This window comes from Octopus bimaculoides, chromosome 4, assembly GCF_046866305.1.
Source record: "Octopus bimaculoides isolate indiv1 chromosome 4, ASM4686630v1, whole genome shotgun sequence".
Lineage (NCBI taxonomy): Eukaryota > Metazoa > Mollusca > Cephalopoda > Octopoda > Octopodidae > Octopus > Octopus bimaculoides.
The window spans coordinates 19,581,091-19,603,029 of NC_142931.1; the positions used below are offsets into that span (position 1 = coordinate 19,581,091).

The 21,939-nt window shown below is 35.3% G+C and overlaps 1 protein-coding gene across 9 annotated transcripts in view; it reads right to left on the minus strand.

Moving 5' to 3' along the window:
• LOC106881484 (muscle-specific protein 300 kDa) overlaps window positions 1-21,939 on the minus strand; it is an 815,448-nt gene that overhangs the window by 91,738 nt on the left and 701,771 nt on the right. For all 9 annotated transcript variants that reach the window (XM_089350452.1, XM_014931925.3, XM_089350453.1 and 6 more), the window contains 10 exons: window positions 21,428-21,590; window positions 18,551-18,877; window positions 17,527-17,859; window positions 15,857-16,192; window positions 14,987-15,120; window positions 11,775-11,967; window positions 9,184-9,816; window positions 5,835-6,158; window positions 3,412-3,732; window positions 1,214-1,528 (listed from right to left, as the gene is read on the minus strand). In XM_089350452.1, coding sequence (XP_089206578.1) covers window positions 1,214-1,528; window positions 3,412-3,732; window positions 5,835-6,158; window positions 9,184-9,816; window positions 11,775-11,967; window positions 14,987-15,120; window positions 15,857-16,192; window positions 17,527-17,859; window positions 18,551-18,877; window positions 21,428-21,590 — 3,079 coding nt within the window. The remainder of the gene's footprint in view (window positions 1-1,213; window positions 1,529-3,411; window positions 3,733-5,834; window positions 6,159-9,183; window positions 9,817-11,774; window positions 11,968-14,986; window positions 15,121-15,856; window positions 16,193-17,526; window positions 17,860-18,550; window positions 18,878-21,427; window positions 21,591-21,939) is intronic.

Sequence of the window (21,939 nt, forward strand, 5' to 3'; positions counted from 1 at the left end):
GGTTTTCTCAAGTACAGCATATCACCAAAGGTCTCGTCACTAGTCATTGCCTCTGTGAGACCCAAAGTTCAAAGATCAATTTTCACCACCTCGTCCCATGTCTTTCTGAATCTACCTCTATCACAGGTTCCCTCCACAGTTAGAGATCGGCACATCTTTAAACAGCTGTTCTCATCCATACACATCACATGACCATACCAGTGCAGTTGTCTCTCTTGCACGCCACATCTGATGCCTCTTATGCCTAACATATGCTTACACTCTGTTGAACACGCACACTGACATTGCACATCCAGTGAAGCATACTGGCTTCATCTCCTTCAAGCCTACACATGTCCTCGGCTGTCACGGCCCATGTTTCACTGCCATGTAGCATAGCTGTTTGGCAGTGAAACATGGGCTGTGACAGGACATGCATAGGCTTGAGAGAACAAATCCAGTATCAGTGGCTATCTTTTTTTAAAGTTATATATACAACATCTTTCTAAGTATTTATTCTAATCTGCTCAATTTTCTATGCTGGAACAGTTTGGGTTCTAATCTGAGGCAGAATTTTTTTGGCTGGATGCCCATCTTGTTGCCAGTCCTTTCCTGATTTACAAGTAAGGTAGTTTTTATTCCAGCACTTTATGAGTGCAGAGCTATGGAGCATAATGTTCACTGAAAATGTAAACATAACATCAACATCATATCTATATGTGTGTGTGTTTGACTGTACATTTGGACTGATACCAAACATCATTGTCATGTAAGTGATGTCATTTGTTTCCCGTTTTCCAAACAAACAAACAAAAGACAAAAGAAACACACATGACTGGCCATGGGAGAAATTACCTTGCTTAGAAGCAAGTGAGAGTTAATGACAGGAAGCTCATTCCATCCTCAACAAGTTCTGTCTGACTCATGGAAGCATGGAAAAGTGAACATTAAATGATGATGATGATGATGATTACTTCTTCCTAACTGCTTCCTCCTTCCAGAAATACTTTATTCTCAGAGTCTTCCTTCCACTACCAATGTGTTATAACTCACACTGAACAAGAATTACTAAATTCACTCCATTTTCTCTGTCGTCCACTGAAGAAGAGCGATTTACAATATAGGTGCTTACACTTCATACTTTCAAATAATAATGAAAAAAAATGATAAAAGTAAAAATATTAAATAAAAAATATATAAATGTTTAACAACCAAACAAAGATAAATTTCCTACCTTTTCAAGTTTTTCCAGCATAGTTTCAATAGTAACACTATTCATTGACAAAATCCTGTGTTCTGTCTTTTCACAAGATTGACAGAAGTTGTCGATGTCTACCTTTAGTTGTTTCCATCTGCCCAAACTGTCTGTGATCTGCAGAATCCGAACATCAATTTCCATACAGACATCCATCCATTGTTTATCAAGAAGCTTCATTCTCTGCTGGAGAAGACTGACATCTTCTGGTTGTAAAACATTGTTTAATCGGTTCACATTTGTAAACAATATTTGGTACCTGTCATCATATGAGGCCACCGCAAGCAGAGTGTCCTGCAAGAAAGGTTAGATAAAGAAATGGTTAAATAAATAAAGAAAACACACTAATTACAAAACAAGATTAATTATCTAAGATACGAAGTGGTATCAAGAAGTATCTGGACTTATAACTTATCTACTGAGGCGTTGTTCTACAAAACTATATTTCTCTTCCTTTTAATCTCACTATTCTAGAATTCTTTTCACCTGATATTATAAAATTTTATACCCATATCCTTTTACCTTGTCCACGTAAGGGATATCTTATAGCATATATTTTTAGATGTGCAAAGTCAGTGAGTCACAACCTATAGATAATTTTTAGAGAAGCACAAATATAAACAAACACACACATATCCACTTTTCCATGCTTGTATGAGTGAGAATTTCTACAGTTGGATGCCCTTCCTGCCACCAACTCTCACTTGTTTCCAAGCAAGTTAATATTTTTCTGTACTGGGACATATTTCCACAAAAAGACTAGAAATGAATGACATGGCTAGCATGATGCTTACACTCATTATAATTTTTAAACAATATCAAGACAAGACACCAATGCCCCTCTTCCCCATATGTGTGTGTATGTATGTATTATATGTAAACACACACACACATATATGTATCTCTCTCTCTCTCTCTATATATATATATATATATATATATGTATATATATATATATATATATATATATATATATATATATGTATATATATATATATATATATATATATATATATATATATGTATATATATATATATATGATAGACTTCTTTTCAGTTTCCATTTACCAGATCCATTTTCAAGGTTTTTGTTGGCTCAGGATTATAATACAAGAGAGTTGCCCAAGCTATTATGCTATAGGACTAAGCCCAATACCATGTGCTTCATAAGCAAACCTTAATACCACAAAAGTGCCTTCAACAATACATGTGTGTGTGCTTGTGCGTGTGTGTATAGGTGCATCCAAACATAACACACACACACGCATTTATTGAATCAATATTTTCAAAGGTTACCAGACAAGTTAAAATTAGACATTTTTATGAAACACTTGTGTTAGTATTCCTTTAGTAGCTGGTGTAATTTAATTTTTTTTTTTAACCCCAGATCAACGCTGACAGAGCAGACCTATGATCAAAGACCTTGCAGCCATGACTATCCCATCCTTTTTCCCTAGATACCTAACACAACATTAACCAAAGAAAGTGCCCTTTCGTTTTCAAGATGGTGAGAATGTAATTTGAGTGAGATTTGTCTGCTCCTTCTCGCAGTCTCAGGAAGTACCTGGAGAATCCCTCATTGACTCTCAGAGGTGACAATATATAAAAAAGATAACAGGCACTCTGTTAGTTATGATCACAAGTATTTCAGTTCCGATCAACGGAATAGCCTGCTTGAGAAATTAAAGTGCAAGTGGCTGAGCACCCCACAGACATGCTCACCCTGAATGTAGTTCTCAGGGAGATTCAGCATGGCACAGAATGTGACAAGGTTGGCCCTTTGAAATACAGGTATTATTCATTTTTGCCAGCTGTGTGGAGTGGAGCAACATGAAATAAAGTATCTTGCTTAAGGATACAATACGTAGCTGGGAACTGAACACACAACCTTACAATTGTGAGCCGAATGCCTGAACCATTAAACCATGCACCTTCATGAGATGACAATAACTTAACCGATGACTATACAGACTGTAAGTAAAAGATGAGTATCTCACTAATGTAGTCATCATAAGTTCTGTTACCTTTTAAGCATGACTACAGGAATGCCCAAAAACATATGTTAGCAGAGTATATAAATATTTCCTTCCAGTTATCAACAGAGATATGATATCAGAATCTATAAACATTCCATTCTAGTTACCAATTGTAATATCTGAAATTAAATAATTAAGTACCTTGCACTGCTGGTCTTCAGCTTCTAAGTCAGCATATGATGTTGGTAAAGGTTTGGTTGTAATCTTTCTGATGTCTTTAAGCCATGCAAACAAATCTTCTAATTCTTTCTCACAGAAATCATGCTTCTTAGCGGCATCCTGAGATTTCGCCATTTGTTCTGAAAGTATTTTAAGAATATTTTGGCGTTTTTGTTCAAGTTGTCTCAAATTTGCTTTTAATTCCTCTGCAGAATTTCCATCCATATATTGCAGCAACTTCTGGCCATCTTTATGCAGTAACTCATAACGATCTTCTTGTAACTTGAACTCGTTTTGAATATTCTAAGAAAGAAAGAAAGAAAGAAAGAAGGTGTAAGGGGGAAAAAAATAAATTTAATGAAACATATTAAATAAATTAAACAAATAATAAACATCTAATTTTTTTGTTTTTAGCTTTTCAAAAGCAAAGTTTGTGTGTATGTGTGTATGCAAACATGGCTCAGTATATGACTGTAAAAACTATAGAGAGATAAATAGAATTGGGTACGTCAAAACATACAAAGAAAGTAAGAAAAACAGAGACAAATAAATACAGAGTGGGTGGGAACTAATTTTTCTTTGAAATTTCACAGAAGAAAATATTTTTAAGAGATTGAAAATTGTTAGTAAATACTAAGATTTTCTTATAGATTTTAAATTACTAAGTTTTGAGAGTCAACACCCAGAAGCTGAAGATTACAGAATCTACTTACCTCTGTTTTAAGTGTTCAAATAATAGAGAAAGTAACCAGTTCTTAATTTTTCAGTGGTTGGGAGTGGATAGCAAATGATATTGTGAAAATTTGACCTACTATCAAATAACGTGTATACTAAATGCATGAATACATCTAAGAAAGTATTTAGGTAACTTTGCCAAATACTTTTCTTATGTTTTAATCTAAGAAGTTAACACATGGTTAACACACTAATAAATAAATTTGGTCACTTATTTTGAAGCACATAAAACCAATGTCCTATTTTGAAAATCAGGAACTATTTGAGGTTTTTTTTCTGCAGAGTTTTAACTTTATCTATGAGCTTCATACATAACTTATTTAATATGTATGGGCGAACACAAAAATATTCCAGTTGACCCATTTCATTGATTGGTTAACTTAACTTGTAGTAAAAACTGAGGTAATATAATAATGTCATACCACATCGTATGAAATTTTTCCTTTTTATATAGTATAGCTCAAGATTTAAGAAAATGTCATCTTGGAACATGTTAGGAAATAATAACACAGTACAAGATTAAAAAAAGAAAGAAAAAAATCAACATAACTTCTATGTTTTGTTAAACTTCAGTGGAATATGAACTTCTTTCCTGTCTTTTATAAGTAGCTATCAGCTATGATATATGGATGGGGCATGGCCAAATGGGTACAGAGTTTGCTTTGTAATCACAAGACCTTGGGCTCAATACAAACCCACATGGTATTTGAACAATCATTTTTGTCATTGCCTCAGGTCAATTCAAGTTTGTGAGTTAAAGTGGGTAGATAGAAATTGTGCAGAAGCCCATTGGATGCATTATACCTGTGGTTCAAATGTACAGCTTTGCTATGCTGATTCTGCCCTAGCATTAAGTTAATGGTACACATGTCTATTGAATTATCAGCAACTTATACACTAAGTCATTGAGAATGTATCTCAGTTAATCAGACAACTGAATCCTCATTGCTGAGACTGATGGATGTTCCTTTACTGTCATTTATTCACCGATACTGTATTGAAATAAAAACAAACAAATTTCTGAAGAATGAGAAAACCATTATGGGTAAAAATTATTAATAGTCAACATATGGAGGCTATGATCGCTTCAGTTGTAACATTATAGATTTATATTGAGCATTGTTAAATCTACCATTTGAGGAAACTGGTGATTGTCTATTTTGGCAAAAATGAATCAATAGTAAAGTTTTCTCAGCCTCAGATAAAGAGCAATTGCTCAAAATGTTATACTGAAGAACTTCTCACAGTAAATAAACTTAGTGGTTTAGCAAAAGATACTGATAGAATAAGTAATCAGCTTATAAACAAAGTACTGCGGTCGATTCATTTGACTAAAAATTTTCCAAGGTGGTGCCTCAGGATAGCTGCAGCCTAAAACAAGTCACAAATAAAATATATATAAGTATGTATTTATGTGTGTGTGTGTGTGTGTGTATGCATTTATATATATATATATATATATATGAAGATAGATAGATAGATAGATAGATAGATAATGTATGTGGGTGTGTTTATGTTTATTCTTCCTCCACTACTTAACAATTGGTGTTCATTTATTTATGTTCCCTTGACTTAGTGGTTCAGTAAAAGAGACTGATAGAACAAGTACCAAGTACCATGACTGAAATAAATATAAGGTAAAAGGTATAAAAATGATTAGCTTTAATTACTTTCAGTTTCTGGATATCATTACGAATACGTCTCATTGATGTTACATCACTACCAAGAACCTCCATGCTGGTTTGCTGATCACTTAACCAGTTGTGGAACTTGTTGCTTTGTTCATTGAAATTTTTCCATAGACTGATCAAACTATCCACCGTGTTCACTTTTTGGTTGATTCGTTTCACCACATTGTGCCACTGCTCAGATAATAAACTTAAATTTTGTTCAAAATCTGTGTTGCCAGATTCTCCAAGTTTCTGCATTTTCTGTCCATCAGCAATAATAGCATGAAGTATTTGCTGTTTGTTGACCAGTTCTGACTTTAATGTCTGCATAACACAAATATACATACAAGGTTTGTTAGAAATACAAAAGGTTAAAGTTTCTCTTTATTAAATTAAATCATTAAAATCAATGATTCACCTCAACTTTTAAGCCATTTCTTTTTTCTATCTTTAACCCCTATGTTGCCATATTTCTGTTGAAATACATTGCTTTAATTAAGTTTGAATATTATGAAAATAATTTTGCCATTACTAAACAGATGTTTGGGACATAAATTAATATGAAATTTTCTTGGAAGGTTGTAATTTAGATCACTTTAACACAGGAATTTTGTGCCAAAAGGGTTAAAGGTAGTGAATTGGTAGAGTTGGCAGAACATCAGCTCATGTTATTTGTTCTAGATCTCTATACTCCGAGTTCAAATCCTGCCAGATTAACTTTGCCCTTCATCTTTTCAGAGTCATCATCATTGTCATCATTATCATCATCATTTAACATCCATTTTCCATGCTGGCATGGGTTGGACATTTTGACAGGAGCTGGCATGCTGGAGAGCTACAGCAGGTTTTAATTGTCTGTTTTGGCATGGTTTTTATGGATGGATACTCTTCCCAACACCAACCACTTTACAGAGCATACTGGCTGCTTTATGTATAAAGTACCAGTCAAGTACTAGTGTTGATTTTCCCGTCTTCTCTCTCTCTCTCTTTTGTTCTCTTTCAAAAGTTATTGAAGCTAAGAAGATGATGTCCTATAAAACACCTGAAAGAAGGCAATAGGAAACCAGATTTGTATTTTTCTCTGAAATTCTCACAGCAACCATTTAGTGCTTATCAAGAGAATCACCAGAGGTCATTCATTGACCTGAGGCACATCTTATCTTTCTTTTCAATGAGAAATAAATTAGAGAAATTTTTCTAACCTAGAAAGTTACATTATTTAACAGAGAAGCTATTTTGTAGTTACATGCTCTTTCTAATACCAAATTTCCATTTCTTTACATTCATATACATTTTAAGATTACTGATTTCTATAAAAGAGTAAAGACCCCTTTCGGTCATGAATGACCATAGGACTGCGCCTAGAAAAAAATTCCCCTCCAAGGCACAAGGTTGTTTATGGAAGACCAGCAGTCACCCATGCATACCAGCCCCCTGTCTCCATACCACCAATGTTATCCAAGGGAACGGCAAAGACTTATACAGCTTGGCACCAGTGATGTCACAACTAATTTCTACAGCTGAGTGAACTGGAGTAATATGAAATAAAGTGTCTTGCTCAAGAACACAACACACAACCCGGTCTGGAAATCAAACTCACTACCTCATGATTGTGAGCCCAACGTTCTAACCACCGAGCCAAGCAACACTGTCATATCATGCTAAGAATTTACAGGTGTTTTGTTGCTTTCTCTGGGTAGTTTAGTATAGTAGCTGGTACCAGTAATTGAACCTGGACTGCAAATTTGCAACACCAACAAATTACTTTCTACATCTTACCTGTGAAGGCATGTACCTTAGTGGTTACGGTACTTGGCTCATGATTGTAAGATCATGAGTTTGTTTCCCAGTGGCACATTGTGTTATTGAGCAAGGGATTTCATTTCATGTTACTCCAGTCCACTCAGCTGGTTAAAATGAGATGTACTTATAAATCAAAGGGCCAGCCTTGTCATTTTCTGTGTCATGTTAAATCTCCTTGAGAACTACATAAAGGGTATGTGTGTCTGTGAAGTGCTCAGTCACTTACATGTTAACTTTATGAGGAAACTATTACATTGATTAGATCAACTGGAACACTTGTCATCATAACTGGCAGAGCGCCAGTACATCCTCCCCTGTGATGCTTAAGTAATACTGCTTAAATAAAACTATATTTTAAGAGCGAGTTCTGAGAATATTAAGCCATACCAAGGGAGGATTATTTCATCTTGGTCTAGTGGTTAGGGTTGTTGAGTTATGAGTATGAGATCATGGGTTCAATTCTTTGATTGACTAGTACGTTGTGACCTTTGGCAATGCATTTCGTTTCATTCTGATTGAATCTACTTCGCTGGTGCAATTCTTTCTCCCTTCAGCTGTCATATCCAGGATGTTCCACTAGGTCAAGGGTTGGAAAGGGAAGAGAGAGTGTTTATGTCTGCTTGTGACTACCACCGACACCTAAACCAATTAGCGGAAGCAAGGTACATGCTATTGGGTAATTCTTAGTTCAGAAAAATGGCTATCGATTTGGTTTATTGCATCAACAAGAGAACTTTATTTACGCATGATAATGATGTTCAGAAAAACAAAGACAGTAATATAAAACAACTGTTCACTACAAACAGGAAAACCTTTAGTTGTGTTTCGGTGATCCAATAGATAGCTGGATGTACTTTAATATCAGAGGTCAAAATTAACTGCTAAGAAAAAATGATAATCACTTCATCTAAACTCATTTTGCCTGGCTGTCTATAGATATTATATTACTGTTTTCCATAATATCTGACTCTTAGATTTTGTAATATATATTTATAGCCATTGTTTTAAACAAATACAAGTTGGAGGGATACCAAAAATATGGATCATCATATGAATTGCTTGAACCAATGTTTTGACAGTAAATTTCATTCCTGATATAACAATATAAACTCAAAATAGAAACTGTAGCTATTTTCTGAGATATATTTAGAGTAACATATATTATTTCAAGACACATCTTAATGCCTGGAGCGTCAAATGGATTCATAACTAATCATTACATCCCTTATCCATTTAGCATTTTAAACTGACCATATCTGGCCCAAATATTGTACCTACTATGTTCAAACTGGCTAGATCTGGCCTCTCAGACCTACTCTACACTGTCATTTAAAAAAATAAGCATCACATTTGACAGAATAATCTTAATACTAAAGGGTTAAAAAGATTTCCTTTGAAATACTGATAAGTTAACAACATGTAAAATTGTAAAACAAACTCAGCATTTAATGGATAGATGTATAAATTTTGCTGCCTTAAAATAATGAAATAACAGCTTCAATAAATTCCAACTGCTGTAGAGAAATTAGATGGTAAAGTTCATTACCTGATATTTTTTCTGTTGATCAACGAGTTGTTCTAAATTTCCTTGGATTTCAACTGCAAGTTCATTTTCAATTTGAGCAAGGTATGCCATCCACAAAGAACATTTTTCAGTAAAATCTTGCTGGAGTAGAACATTATCTTGCAAACTATGACAAAGTTCTACCGTCTGTGATTTTAGTTGATACCACTTGTGATTTAATTCTTGTAGTTCTTGAATAGAATTATCACTCAAAACCATTCTGTAGCCGAGCTCATTGAGGCTATCCAACAATGGAGCATTTATATTAAACTCAATGAGAAGTTCTTTAAACTGTATGAAACTGTCTTTTGTAACAATATCTTCGCTTGCTGACTGACTGGGTCGGTTAGTGAGGGTATCACTTGCTTTCTGAAGGAAACAGTTTATAGTCTCCATCAGTTGTTCAAAGCGTTTGTACTGGAATAAATTGTCAGAGATTTGACGGCTTAGTTTGTCAGCTGAATGTCTCAGCAACAAAAGCCGTTGCTCCAGTGCAGTTTGACGAGAGGTCATGCTCACTATGGATACCGCATCAAGTTTAGGTCCCATTTCATCACTCAGCTGATATAACTCTGGTAGTTTTGACTGGAATGCATCCAAAGCAGTTTGCAATTCCTGCAAGATGAATATATTACAAATGATATTTAACTGAATAATGTATCCATTATTACATTTACACAAGAATAATGTGAAGAAAAGCTGCAACATGGAGGTTAATAATTGATACTGTCATTATGGATGGTGTGATTAAATATCAAAATATTGTTCTTTCAATGCTTCTAGTTTCCATAATCACTGGCATCTTTGAAGTCAACATATTCATCATCCTCGTTACACCTGCTGTCATCAACATCATAAAAAATACAACAACAAAGATAATAACTGAAATAATGGTTTTATGAGCATATTTCCAGAAGCTGTTCTATTAATGGATGCTCTTCTTGGCAACGAAAGCATCAATTATAAAGTGGAACCAGGACCTATTTCTTTATATGATCATCTAAAGTATGTACATTAAAAGGTGCTGTTTAATTATTATATTATACATAAAAACCAATGGTAGCAGCTTGCTGGCGACAAATATCTTCACTACAGTATCATGAGGCTGAAAACATTGATTTCTTTTCAATTCATTTTGAATTTTACAAAATCATACATTTAATGAGATTATAGATTTTTCTCACCTTTAAGAACACAGAGAAGTGATTAAACTGAATCATAAAATGACACATTGTACAGAAACAATAATCCAACATATTCTTTTATTAGCAAGAAAAAGAAGAAGGAGGGACAGATGGCTTTTCAGAGTCTTCAACAGAGAAGAATAAGTAGGTGAGGGTAAATATGTTTAACCCTTTGGTGACCGTATTTTCTGCTAAAATAAACTGTCTTTGTTTCAATTGATTTTGAAAATAATAAAGAATTTAATAAAAATATTTGTTGCCATTATCAAAATGGTGTTGGAAGCATAGATTAACATGAAATTTTAAAAGAAAGTTTTAGTTTGGATCACTTTGAAGTTTGTATCATAGAACTAGGGGTAGTCTCAGAAGGGCTATTTACTCTGAATACCAGGTAAATGAGGCAGGGTAAACTAGGAAAGGAAGCTAAGAGATGAAGTACTGAGAAGATGAAATAAACATCATAGATACTTTGTCCTAAGCAAGTTCTGTTTCCTGATGGAGAGTAAAAAAGCTGCATTGTCAGAAAGTCTTCTGTATCTTCATCAAGTATCTCAAGGCCACAGTCATTTCAACCCTTAGCCTGTAGGCGTCACCTGAATGGGGCAATGAAGACTGAATTAGCCTTTGTCTACAGAAGGGGTCTATTTATTATCCTTTTGTCATCATCTGAAGAAATACATTTGGTGTTGGGTCTAGAGTGGTGGGGGAGGGTAGTATTTAGTCTAGAAGTTCATTGAGGAGAACTTGCTGAAATGTAGTAAAATGGACAGAAGTAGAATAGAGCAAGGGGTGGGGGCTATGACTACAGAATATCCCAAGGAATAAAACATGGACAATTCAGAAAAGTCTTTTACAGGTTAAGGTCCATGATGCACACTTCAAGAGCTGGCCATTATACGGAATTAGTATATGAATTCATGGTCTCACATGTCAATGTTTACTTAAGAGCTTCTAATGTGTTGACAAGAAAAATACCAATCAGTGAAACTAAATCTAATATGAACCAAGCCTTTGTTGTAAAGAAACACCTCTTACACAAACCATAAGCGCTTTGCTGAAAGGATATGACTATCAGTAAAACGAAACACAATACAAATTAACAAGGGTGTTGAAATTGATCAATTGATATACTAGAAATAATTGTTAATTATTTCTTAAACTAGACTTTACCTACCACTTAAAACTAAAATGTCATATGAGATAATGCATACCTGGATATGTTTGTACCTGAATAAAATATGGCTTGGAAAACTTTTGATCATAAGTGTTAACAAATCAAGGATGACCTTGGGGCACAAAATAACTAAATGTTTTACAAAACAACAGAAGATTATTCATGTTACAATACAGAGAAGTATAAGGATGTTCAAAAGGTTTGTACAACAGTACCTCGATTCTATTTAGGTTAGTCTTCAGTTGACCATCATCAGCACAACTCTGTGCTAATTCATCCCAAGATTTCTCAATTTGAGCCATTTCCTGGCTAAAGTACAAATATTTGTCATCATAAGCCCTCCACATATCCAGACATTGTTCCAGAAACTTCGCTCGATCTTGCAACTCAGCTGTTAAAGTCTTCCACCTGATGAAAAAAAAAAAAAAATGAATTAAAGACCAATTCAAATGGACATAAAAATATACATAAAAATTTATAGTGTAGGTAGTTGGGGCAAATTCTAGCTGTTTCCTCTTGAAGCACATCTGCTTATTTCTTTGTTACAATTTAATATGTGGTCTCAGTTGCTGCTGTATCTTAGTTCAAAATACACATTAAAGTTGAGAATTAAGGAAATATTACTTGTAGAGATATTATATAACAAAGCATGAAACTGGCAATTTTTTTTGTATTATCTATTTACCATTACATACGTTTCATTTGCTAATAGGAATTACAAAGTTTCACATGTCTATCTAACATGTAAAACTCTATAATTCCTATTGAGAAATGAAACATGTGTAACGGTGAATAAATAATACTAGAAAATTTACAATTTCTTATTTCATTACACAAAGATATATATATATATCATCATCATCATTTAACGTCCGTTTTCCATGCTGGCATGGGTTGGATGGTTCGATTGGCAGAGTTTCTACAGCTGGATGCCCTTCCTAATGTCAACCACTCTGAGAGTGTAGTGGGTGCTTTTTATGTGACACCGGCAGAAGGAGCCAAAGGAGCTGGCATCAACTACGATCAGATGGTGCTTTTCATGTGCCAACGGCACTGGCATCGGCCACGTTCGGATGGTGCTTTTTACATGCTACCAGCATGGGGCTCACAACTACAATTTCCATTGATTTGATTTTGATATTACTGATGTTGATGTACTTGACTCATTAGGTCTCCTCAAGCATGGCATGTCACCCTACAATCCAAGGTACTTTTGAGTGGGCTGGTTATGCGACACTGGTGTAGGTTACAGTTGTGCACTCACTTTATTTGCCGGAGCTTCTCAGTCACAGCATACCTCCAGAGGTCTCGGTCTTTTGTCATTGCTTCTGTGGGGCCCAATGTTCGAAGGTCATGCTTGACCACCTCATCCCATGTCTTCCTGGATCTACCTCTACCCCGGATTCCTTCCACTGTTTGGAAGTGGCAGTTCTTGACACAGCTCTTCTCGTCCATCCGCAGTACATGACCATACCAATGCAAACGTCTCTCTTGCACTCCACATCTGATGCTTCGTATGTCTACCATTTCTCTCAGGGCACTTACACTCTATTGTGTGTGCACACTGACATTACACATCCAGTGGATCATGCTAGCTTCATTTCTTTCAAGCCTACACATGTCTTCAGCAGTCATGGCCCATGTTTCACTGCCATGTAGCATGGCAGTTCGTACACATGCATCATACAATCGATCTTTCACTCTGACCGAGAAGCCCTTTGTCACCAGTAGGAGTAGAAGCTTTCTGAACTTTGCCTAGGCTATTCCTATTCTAGTGGTAACACTCTCTGAGCATCCACCCCCACTACAGACTTGGTCACCAAGGTAGCGGAAGCTATCAACTACTTCTAGTTTAGCATCTGTGGTGTTTATTGCTCCTGTACATCTGCTGCACGTGAAAGCTAATCTTCCCGGCTAATCTTCCTTTGATGTTGCTGTACTTCTTATGTGTCCATAGCTCACACTGGGTACATCTTATGGAATTTCTACCTACACCTTTTCTACAGATCAAGCAGGGCCACCTACTTGAAGGGGTGTGTGATGTGTTTGCCTTCCTACTTACTAGAACTTTGGTCTTTGCAACATTGACTGTAAAGCCTTTCGATTCTAAATCTTGCTTCCAAACTTGAAGTTTCTTCTGTAGATCTGGTAGTGATTCTGCTATGAGGGCCAAATCATCAGCATAGAGGAGTTTCCTGGGGCAACCTGTCTTGAATTCCTCTGTTATTGCCTGGAGGACTATGACAAATAAGAGGGAGCTGAGGGCTGATCCTTGGTGGACCCCTACTTCTATCCAGAATTCTTCACTATACTCATTTCCAATCCCAACCCTACTGACGGCATCTCTGTATAGGGCCTGTACAGCCCTTATTAACCATTTGTCAATTCCCAGTTTCCGCATCGCCCACCAGATAAGGGATCAGGGGACCCTGTCAAAGGCTTTCTCCAAGTCGTCAAAGGCTTTATATGTATGTATATATATATGTGTGTGTGCGTGTATATATATGTATATATATATATATATATATATATATATATATATATATATATATATATATATACATACGCACAAATATATATACACATACATATATACATATATATATATATATATACACATACATATATACATACATACACACACACACACACATATATATAAATATATGTGACATGATGGCAGTTTTTTGTGTCTGAAGAAGACCATGAGGAAGAGAGGCAAGACCTTAAATGCTAATGTAAACTGATCTGTAAAAGACAATCTCTGGTATAATTAGGCAAAATATGTAGGCTTTGATCAGAGGGAGGTTGTGAGGACAAACTCTTTCCGTCTTTGGTTTTTCTCATTCACTGTAGTTGCTCTGGTTTTCACAAAATTGCTTGCAGCAGTCTGGATGCAATCTCACTACACCTCCCCCAGTGCTATAATTCCTTCCCACCCTGTAGGGTCTATCCCTGTTTCAGTGAGCTGGCATTTCAGGTGGTCTTTGAAACATTTCTTGGGATCTCCTCTGTCATTTTTGCCATGGCTAATATATACATGTGTGTGTGTGTGTGTGAGAGAACGATAGAGAGAGAGAGTGTGTGTATGTGTATGTGTGTGTGTGTGCATGTGTGAGTGTGTGTGTGTGTGTGTGTGTAGCTTTGAATGAATAATACTAAAAAAATTGCAATATACAAGGTGGTCTATAAATGGCTTTACCATTTTGTATACATGTGTGTGTATAATAGTGAAATCACATGGATCATCCTCTCTCTCTCTCTTTATATACATACACACATATCCATACATATATGCATGTGTGTGTGTGTTTATTCAACTTAATATATTTGATTATGCAAAAGCCATCTCGTTGATGTAAATATTATGAAACAAACAGAAATTATGAATTAACAAATCATAATGCTCTCATTTTATGAAACCAACCTGTTTTGTATGTTACTTGTGGTGTTTTGGATATCATGCTTCACAGGAACTTCACAAATTTGGAGCAACTCTGTAGCAACAGCAATTAGATTTTCTTGTTTGGGAGCCTTTTGTTGAATCTCACCAGAAAGAGACTGTAAAGAGAAGACATTATATGGAAAAATAAAATGAAAATTTACTCATAATACTGAGTTCTTTTGACTAGAACAAAATTATTTCTAGTATCAAAGGGTTATCAAGAATTGTTTTATCTCAGTGAGTTTCATACATAATTCATACTTTGTGTTTAACACCTGTTTCAGAGCCATATAACATAATTTATATAACCATGAAACTAAAGTACATAATTGATTAATTTAAATGTTATGTGTTACCCCTATCCTCAGGAGAAATATATTTTGTGAAACTGGTGAAAATGGAAAGTTAAATGATTCTAAAGTCTTTTGACAATTATATATAACATACTTGCGCTTATAATATTTTGTCGTACTTTAACCTTTCAACACCTGGCATAAAACTATCTTTCCCTCTTAAATACTCTTGCAACTTAGTAGTGAAGTCTTTTGTTTCTCTCTTTTTCCTGTTCCTTTCTATTTTGCAAGCTGTTTGGCAACCTCACTAGTGCTGGTGGTATGAAAAAATGTACCAGATACCTGCTGTAAAGTGGTTGGCATTAGGAAAGCATCCACGTACAGAAACCTTGGTAAAGCTGACACTGGAGGTTGGAATAGTCTTGCAGCTTGCTGGATCCTGTCAACTGCCCAACCCACGTCAGCAATAATGATGATATAAGGTTTAAATATCTGACATTCAAATATATTAGACAACATAGAGAGGAAGATCAACATGAAAAGAATGTATTAATTTTACCTTCAATTTAGAGATTTGTATCTTAAGTGTATGGTAGTCCCCAATAGTTAAACTGCTGTTACTACCGAGATAGTATTCCAGCTCTGTTAACAAGTTAAGGACCAATGTCTTTTCAGTAGAATATTCATTCCATTTGATTTTGACGTCATTCAGATATTTTTCCTGCTGTGTAAGGCGATTGTTAGTTTGTTGCCATTCTTTCACAGTGCCGTCAATCTTCTCCTTTACTATTTTCTTGCTACCTGAAGGTGCACGTTTAAGTTGCATCAACTCATTTCCAAGCAGCTTTAATTTTTCAACATCAGCTTCCTTAGACAGCAATTTTTCATGAAGTGCCTACAACAACAACAACAACAACAACAAATAAACTAAGAATATTGTTGGAATTAAATTATGCGAGATATATATTTAGTAGAAGAGCAAAATATAAAATCAATGTGAATTGCTAGTTCAATTATTAACAAATGTTAGAAATCTTAAGAGAATCGAAATATAATTGTATTATAATGTAATACGTGACAGATGTTATATTATATAGGTGGCTAAGTTTTAGATATAAAATTTGTTAATGTCTTTTGGCTCAGAAATGCATTCACACAGACACATTTTGTTTATTCTTTCTAAATTGAATGCTAAATTTGGGTTAAAGTATGCCAAAAAGTGCATTATGTAAAATTTACAAAAAAAAAAAAAATGTAAATTTCATCCAGGATTCTTCCTATACTATATGCAGATATGGCTGTGTGGTTAACAAGCCCACTTTGCAACTATGTGGTTTGGGGTTCAATCCTACTGTGTAGCACTCTAGGCAAATGTCTTTTACTATAGCCCAGGGCTGAAACAATGTCTTGTGAGTTGATTTAGTTGGTGGAAACTATGAAGAGGTCTGTTGTATATATGTATTTATATAACTGTATGTGTTTGTGTTTGTCCTCTCCATCTCCACTTGACAACTGATGTTGGTTTGTTTACATTCCTAATTCCTAGTAGTTGAGCAAAAGAGGCCAATATGATAAGTATCAGACTTACAAAAATGTACTGGGGTTGATTTGTTCAACTAAACCTTTCAAAGTACTGCCTCAGCATGGCCACAGTCCAATGACTGGAGCAAGTAAAAGTATAATTAAGAACATCTTACTAAAATTGATAAGTAGCAAATTTATTAATAATTAATAAATTAAATACTAAGGTTAATATAAATTACTGCTCCTTCTTCCAAAATTTGTGGCCTTGTGCTTATGTTGGAAATTAGTAACAATTGCTTGTAACATGAGCCTGAGGTCTGAAATTTAGGATGGGATCTTGTTGATTAAAGTTTAAAGTGACCCCGAAATTTTATTGATTCCAGAAAGGCAATATTGTCTTTAGTGAAATTTGATCTCAGACTGAAAAAAGACTCAGAAGAAACATCACTTTGTCTGATAATCTAAGAGTAATAGAAATGAATTTACAAAACTGCTCATTCATAAAGATAGAATTTCTGATACAATATGAGAATGTTTTATTGTGGATTTCATCTAATTCTTTTGGGTGTTTAAGATGAAGTTCTCGTATGGAAGTCAATAAGCAGCTACTCATACAAATTTATGAACGTTCTGAAGCACCACCCCCAAGTCTCACTACATCAGCTTCATGCCTATACCTCCAATTAACATTCCTGTTTAACTTACCTGACATTCTTTGATGCTGTGCTTCACATTTACCTCCATGCCAATTAACTCATGCTTTTTAATCCGGTCATTTAATTCAACAAGCCAGTTAGCAAGATCTCGATGAAGACTTTCAAATTCTTCCCATTTATCAACAAGTGTTGTTAACATGGTCAGATTTGCCAGTAGTTCCTCATTCACTTTATTCCACTGTTCATTCAGATCAGACAGTTTTTCTGCAAATTCAGCCTTCTCAGCATGAGCACTGGGGGAATCTTCATTTGATGGTTTTAGCACACAATGGTTAACAAAATCCAAAGTAAGCTGTTTATTTTCAAGTTCTATTTTGAAACCCTGAAATTATAAATTAATAATGAGACACATCATTCATTATAAATCTATATTTGTGCAAGTTTTCAAACTTAAAAATGTGAAGACTAATCAGATTCATTAAAAAAAAACGCTTTGAAAAAGAATATCCAATGATATGGTCAGAAAAATATCAAAAATTTTTTTTCTTTTTAAATTCATGTTAATGAGTATAAACAAAATATTAATTACAATGTTGGATTAATAAAGATTATTATGAAAGAATTTACAGACTATCGAGTTGCCATGCATCTCCTGCAGGGAAGCTGCATACTTCTTTTGTGGTAATCATGTATCTCCTTTATAGCAAGGCATTTGTGCCTGTCCCTCTGTAATGCTTCAACCTCTCAACACTTGACATAATACCACCTCCCTCTTTACTACAACCCCACTTGGTTGAGGGTCTTTATTTTGTTTTGTGAGTAACTTGGTGACCTCACTAGTGCTGATGTCACAAAAAAGCACTTAGTACACACTGTAAAGTAGTTGGCATTAGGAAGGGCATCCACCCATAGAAACCATGCCAAAACCAACACTAGAGCTCAATGCAGTCTTCTAGCTCAGTGGATCCTACTAAACTGTCCAATCCATGCTAGCGTGGAAGACAAATTATAATGATGATGATGATGATTGCATAGTAATGTCTAAAGAAAAGTAAAATAGATGATGGACTTACTTGATATTTTTTCAACATTGGACTGATCTTTGAAGGCAAACTAATTTGCTTTTTAGCATCACTAGAAAGGGCTTTGCTGACCTTATTCAAAAAGAAATCAAGCTCTTGCAATGCTTGCCGGGAAGGCATTAGTGCCATTTGAGCACTGTGGAGAATTTGCTCAGTGTAGCTGATATCTTGTTGTAGTTTGTCCCACTGAACTTTAATTGTATCAATATTAATGTTTAAAGTACTCAAGATATTAGGTTGATGTTCTTGAAGTTGGAATACAATTGAGAGCAGCTTATTTTTTGTGGCTAGTTCACTGTCAACATCTTTGCGGAATTCCTGCAAACAGAAATTAATAAAACTAGATTAGCTTACAGCTGTTTCAGCTAAGAGTACAAGACAACATTCAGTAATGAGTGCCACTTTGTATTCTCATACATACCAGTGATTATAAGTAATTTAAGTCTTAATGACAGGGTTAAGAGTAGATTGTTAAAAAGAACCAAAAGTAAGATAAAAATGCATTATCCTTTAACAAAGAACATTACAATATTTGATTTGATTTTAAAGGCAATATCCAGGACTCTTTACAAGGCCTCTGAGACTAGCAGGAGGAAGATATCCTCAAAAGACCTGGCCCCAATGATTACATCAGAGCAGATTCCACTAAAGGTGATCAAGGTGCCAAGTGGTGGTCTAAGATTAAATGATGGCTTAAATCTTCCAGCCAAGTAGACCATAATGGGAATTGAACTCAGAGTCTATAGAGTCAGAACAGATACCACAGGGCATCATGTCTAACGTTGTGACCTTCCAACAGTTCTGCCAATTCACCATCCTTGACTGGCATTTTGCTATCAGCCCTAAAATGATGAAGCAAAGTTGACCTTGGCAGTATTTGAACTCAGAATACAGAAAGGCGGGATAAATACTAAAAGGCATTCTATCTGGCACTTTTCATGGTTCTGTCAATTCACTGCCAATACTATATTTCAAGGGTAATTGACATTTTATTACAATCAATATATTTAGGATGATAGATACAGAGTTGGTAGAGCATCAAAGAAAATGCTTTGTCATATTTAATTATGTCCCTTTATGGTTCCTAGTTCAAATCTTATCAAGGTTGATTTTTGTTTTTTATCCTTCCAGATTCCATAAGCATCAGTAAAGTACCTAGGTTGATTTAATTGACCAACTCCCTATTCCCAGCATCTGTGGCCTTGTGCCTAACTTAGAAATCATTACTATTGAACATTATACATTTCAGTTTCCTCCCCCATATAAATTTTATGTTCTGTGGGTAATGTAAGAATGTTTATTCTTACATGTTATAGAATGGGAACATAAGTATTGATTTCAAATTTTGACACAAGTTCAGCAATTTCAGGAGAGGAGATAAGTCAATCAAATCAAACCCAGTTTTCAGCTGGTACTAATTTCATCAACCCTGAAAGTACGAAAGGCAAAACTAATCGTGGCAGAATGTCTTGCAAACAGCTCACACATGCAAGTGCTACCAGTCGAGAACTCCGCATACCGGAAGCCAGCAAGTGTATGGGGTCATCAGGAGAGAATGCATGCCGTTTCAAGGCCTACCTCTCGACGGCATCAATGCACACCGGCCCCACTCACTGATATGAGGTCCTGCTTGCTAGATCAACTGGTTATTAAATAAAGCTCAATATTTTTCTAGCCATCGCTCATCGTCTCCTTTTAACCAAATCCAGTGGCTAGCCTTCTCCACTGTAGTTGGGATATCACTCATGGTGGTATTTACCTTACGATGAGTTAGGCCTAACGATAACAACAGTCATCTCATACTGTGTCCAGAAAACAGAGACAGACATAATGCCACTAATGATTTTGCCCAGCGTGTTAACAATTCTGCCAGCTTGCTGCCTTAAATGGTAGCATAGGTATTAATGTAAGAGTTTGTTGTAATGCGCTTGTAAAGACCTGTTGAGGTAAGTAAAGTTGTTGTTGTGGCCGATGACATTACCGTCTGATTGGCGTCCGTGCCAGTGGCACGTAAAAAGCACCATTTGAGTGTGGTCGTTGCCACTGCCGCCTTACTGGCCCCTATGCTGGTGGCATGTAAAATGCACCATCCAAGTGTGGCTGATGCTAGTACCGCCTAACTGGCCCTCATGCCAGTGGTATGTAAAAAGTACCCACTACACTCTTGGAGCGGTTGGCATTAGGAAGGGCATCCAGCTGTAGAAACATTGCCAGATTGGATTGGAGCTTGGTGCAGCCAGTCCTCAGTCAAACCGTCCAACTCATGCCAGCATGGAAAGCAGACGTTAAATGACAATGATAATGATGATGATGATCAGTGGGGTTGATGAAATCAACATACCCTACCCCACCACCGAACTTGCTGACATTGTGCCATTATTTGAAAGCAATATTTTTTTTGTGTTTTTGAATGGTTATCATGTGTCTTCCACGCTATAATATATATATATTTTTTTAATGTTTGTTTATACACTGGAGATATATAAAGAATTGTAATAGAATAAATTTTGGGTTTATAACTGAATTTTCAGAAAGCCATTCAAATATCAGTGAACTGACTATCCAGCTTTCTTCAGGCTTCATATAGAATATATAAGCTCGTAAAATATAGTTTAGAATTAATAAAAACACTCTGTAAAGGACATTTGTTATTTTCATGCTGGTAACCGTGGACATTTGCAATAATCAAAACAGCAAAGAAATCAGTTGGTGTTGAAAATAAGAAAAATATAATATACAATATTAGTTTTACGATAGTGAATATCAAATTATAAATTGTAACAATAATATATAAGATATTGATAACTACAACAAACCAAACAAAGAGATAGCAAATATATACAAATATTTATCTTTATTACAACTCACCAATAATTTTTCCATTTTATTACGAATAATACTAATATTCTGGCTGTCTTCCTCTGAAAGCTGACCAAGAGTTGCAAGTTTGATCTTAGCTGTGTCTAACCGAGTACACATGATAGAAGCACTGGCATTGTACTGCTCTACTTGGGAATATAAATCTTCAAGGCTGAAACATTAAGATATTATTGTCACAAAGAGAGATTTTAGGCAATATAATATTTTCCTTACTACTTTCTGACTAGAGTAACATTTAAGCTGTTTAAACATCTCTATTTTCTCACAATCAGACTTTTATTGTCAATAATGAAGAGTTTACAATAAACACAGCTATAATGATTAATACCTCCATCACTGCCAACAACTTGACTCACTTGAAAAGAACTGTTCAAATAGTTTATTTATATAGGTACAGAGGAATGTAGTAGTCAGGCCTTTGAGGCCTCAAATTAAAGCATGAAAAATTTTTTGTAACTGCCACACAAACCCTATACGCTATTAGAGATTCTATGTAGAGG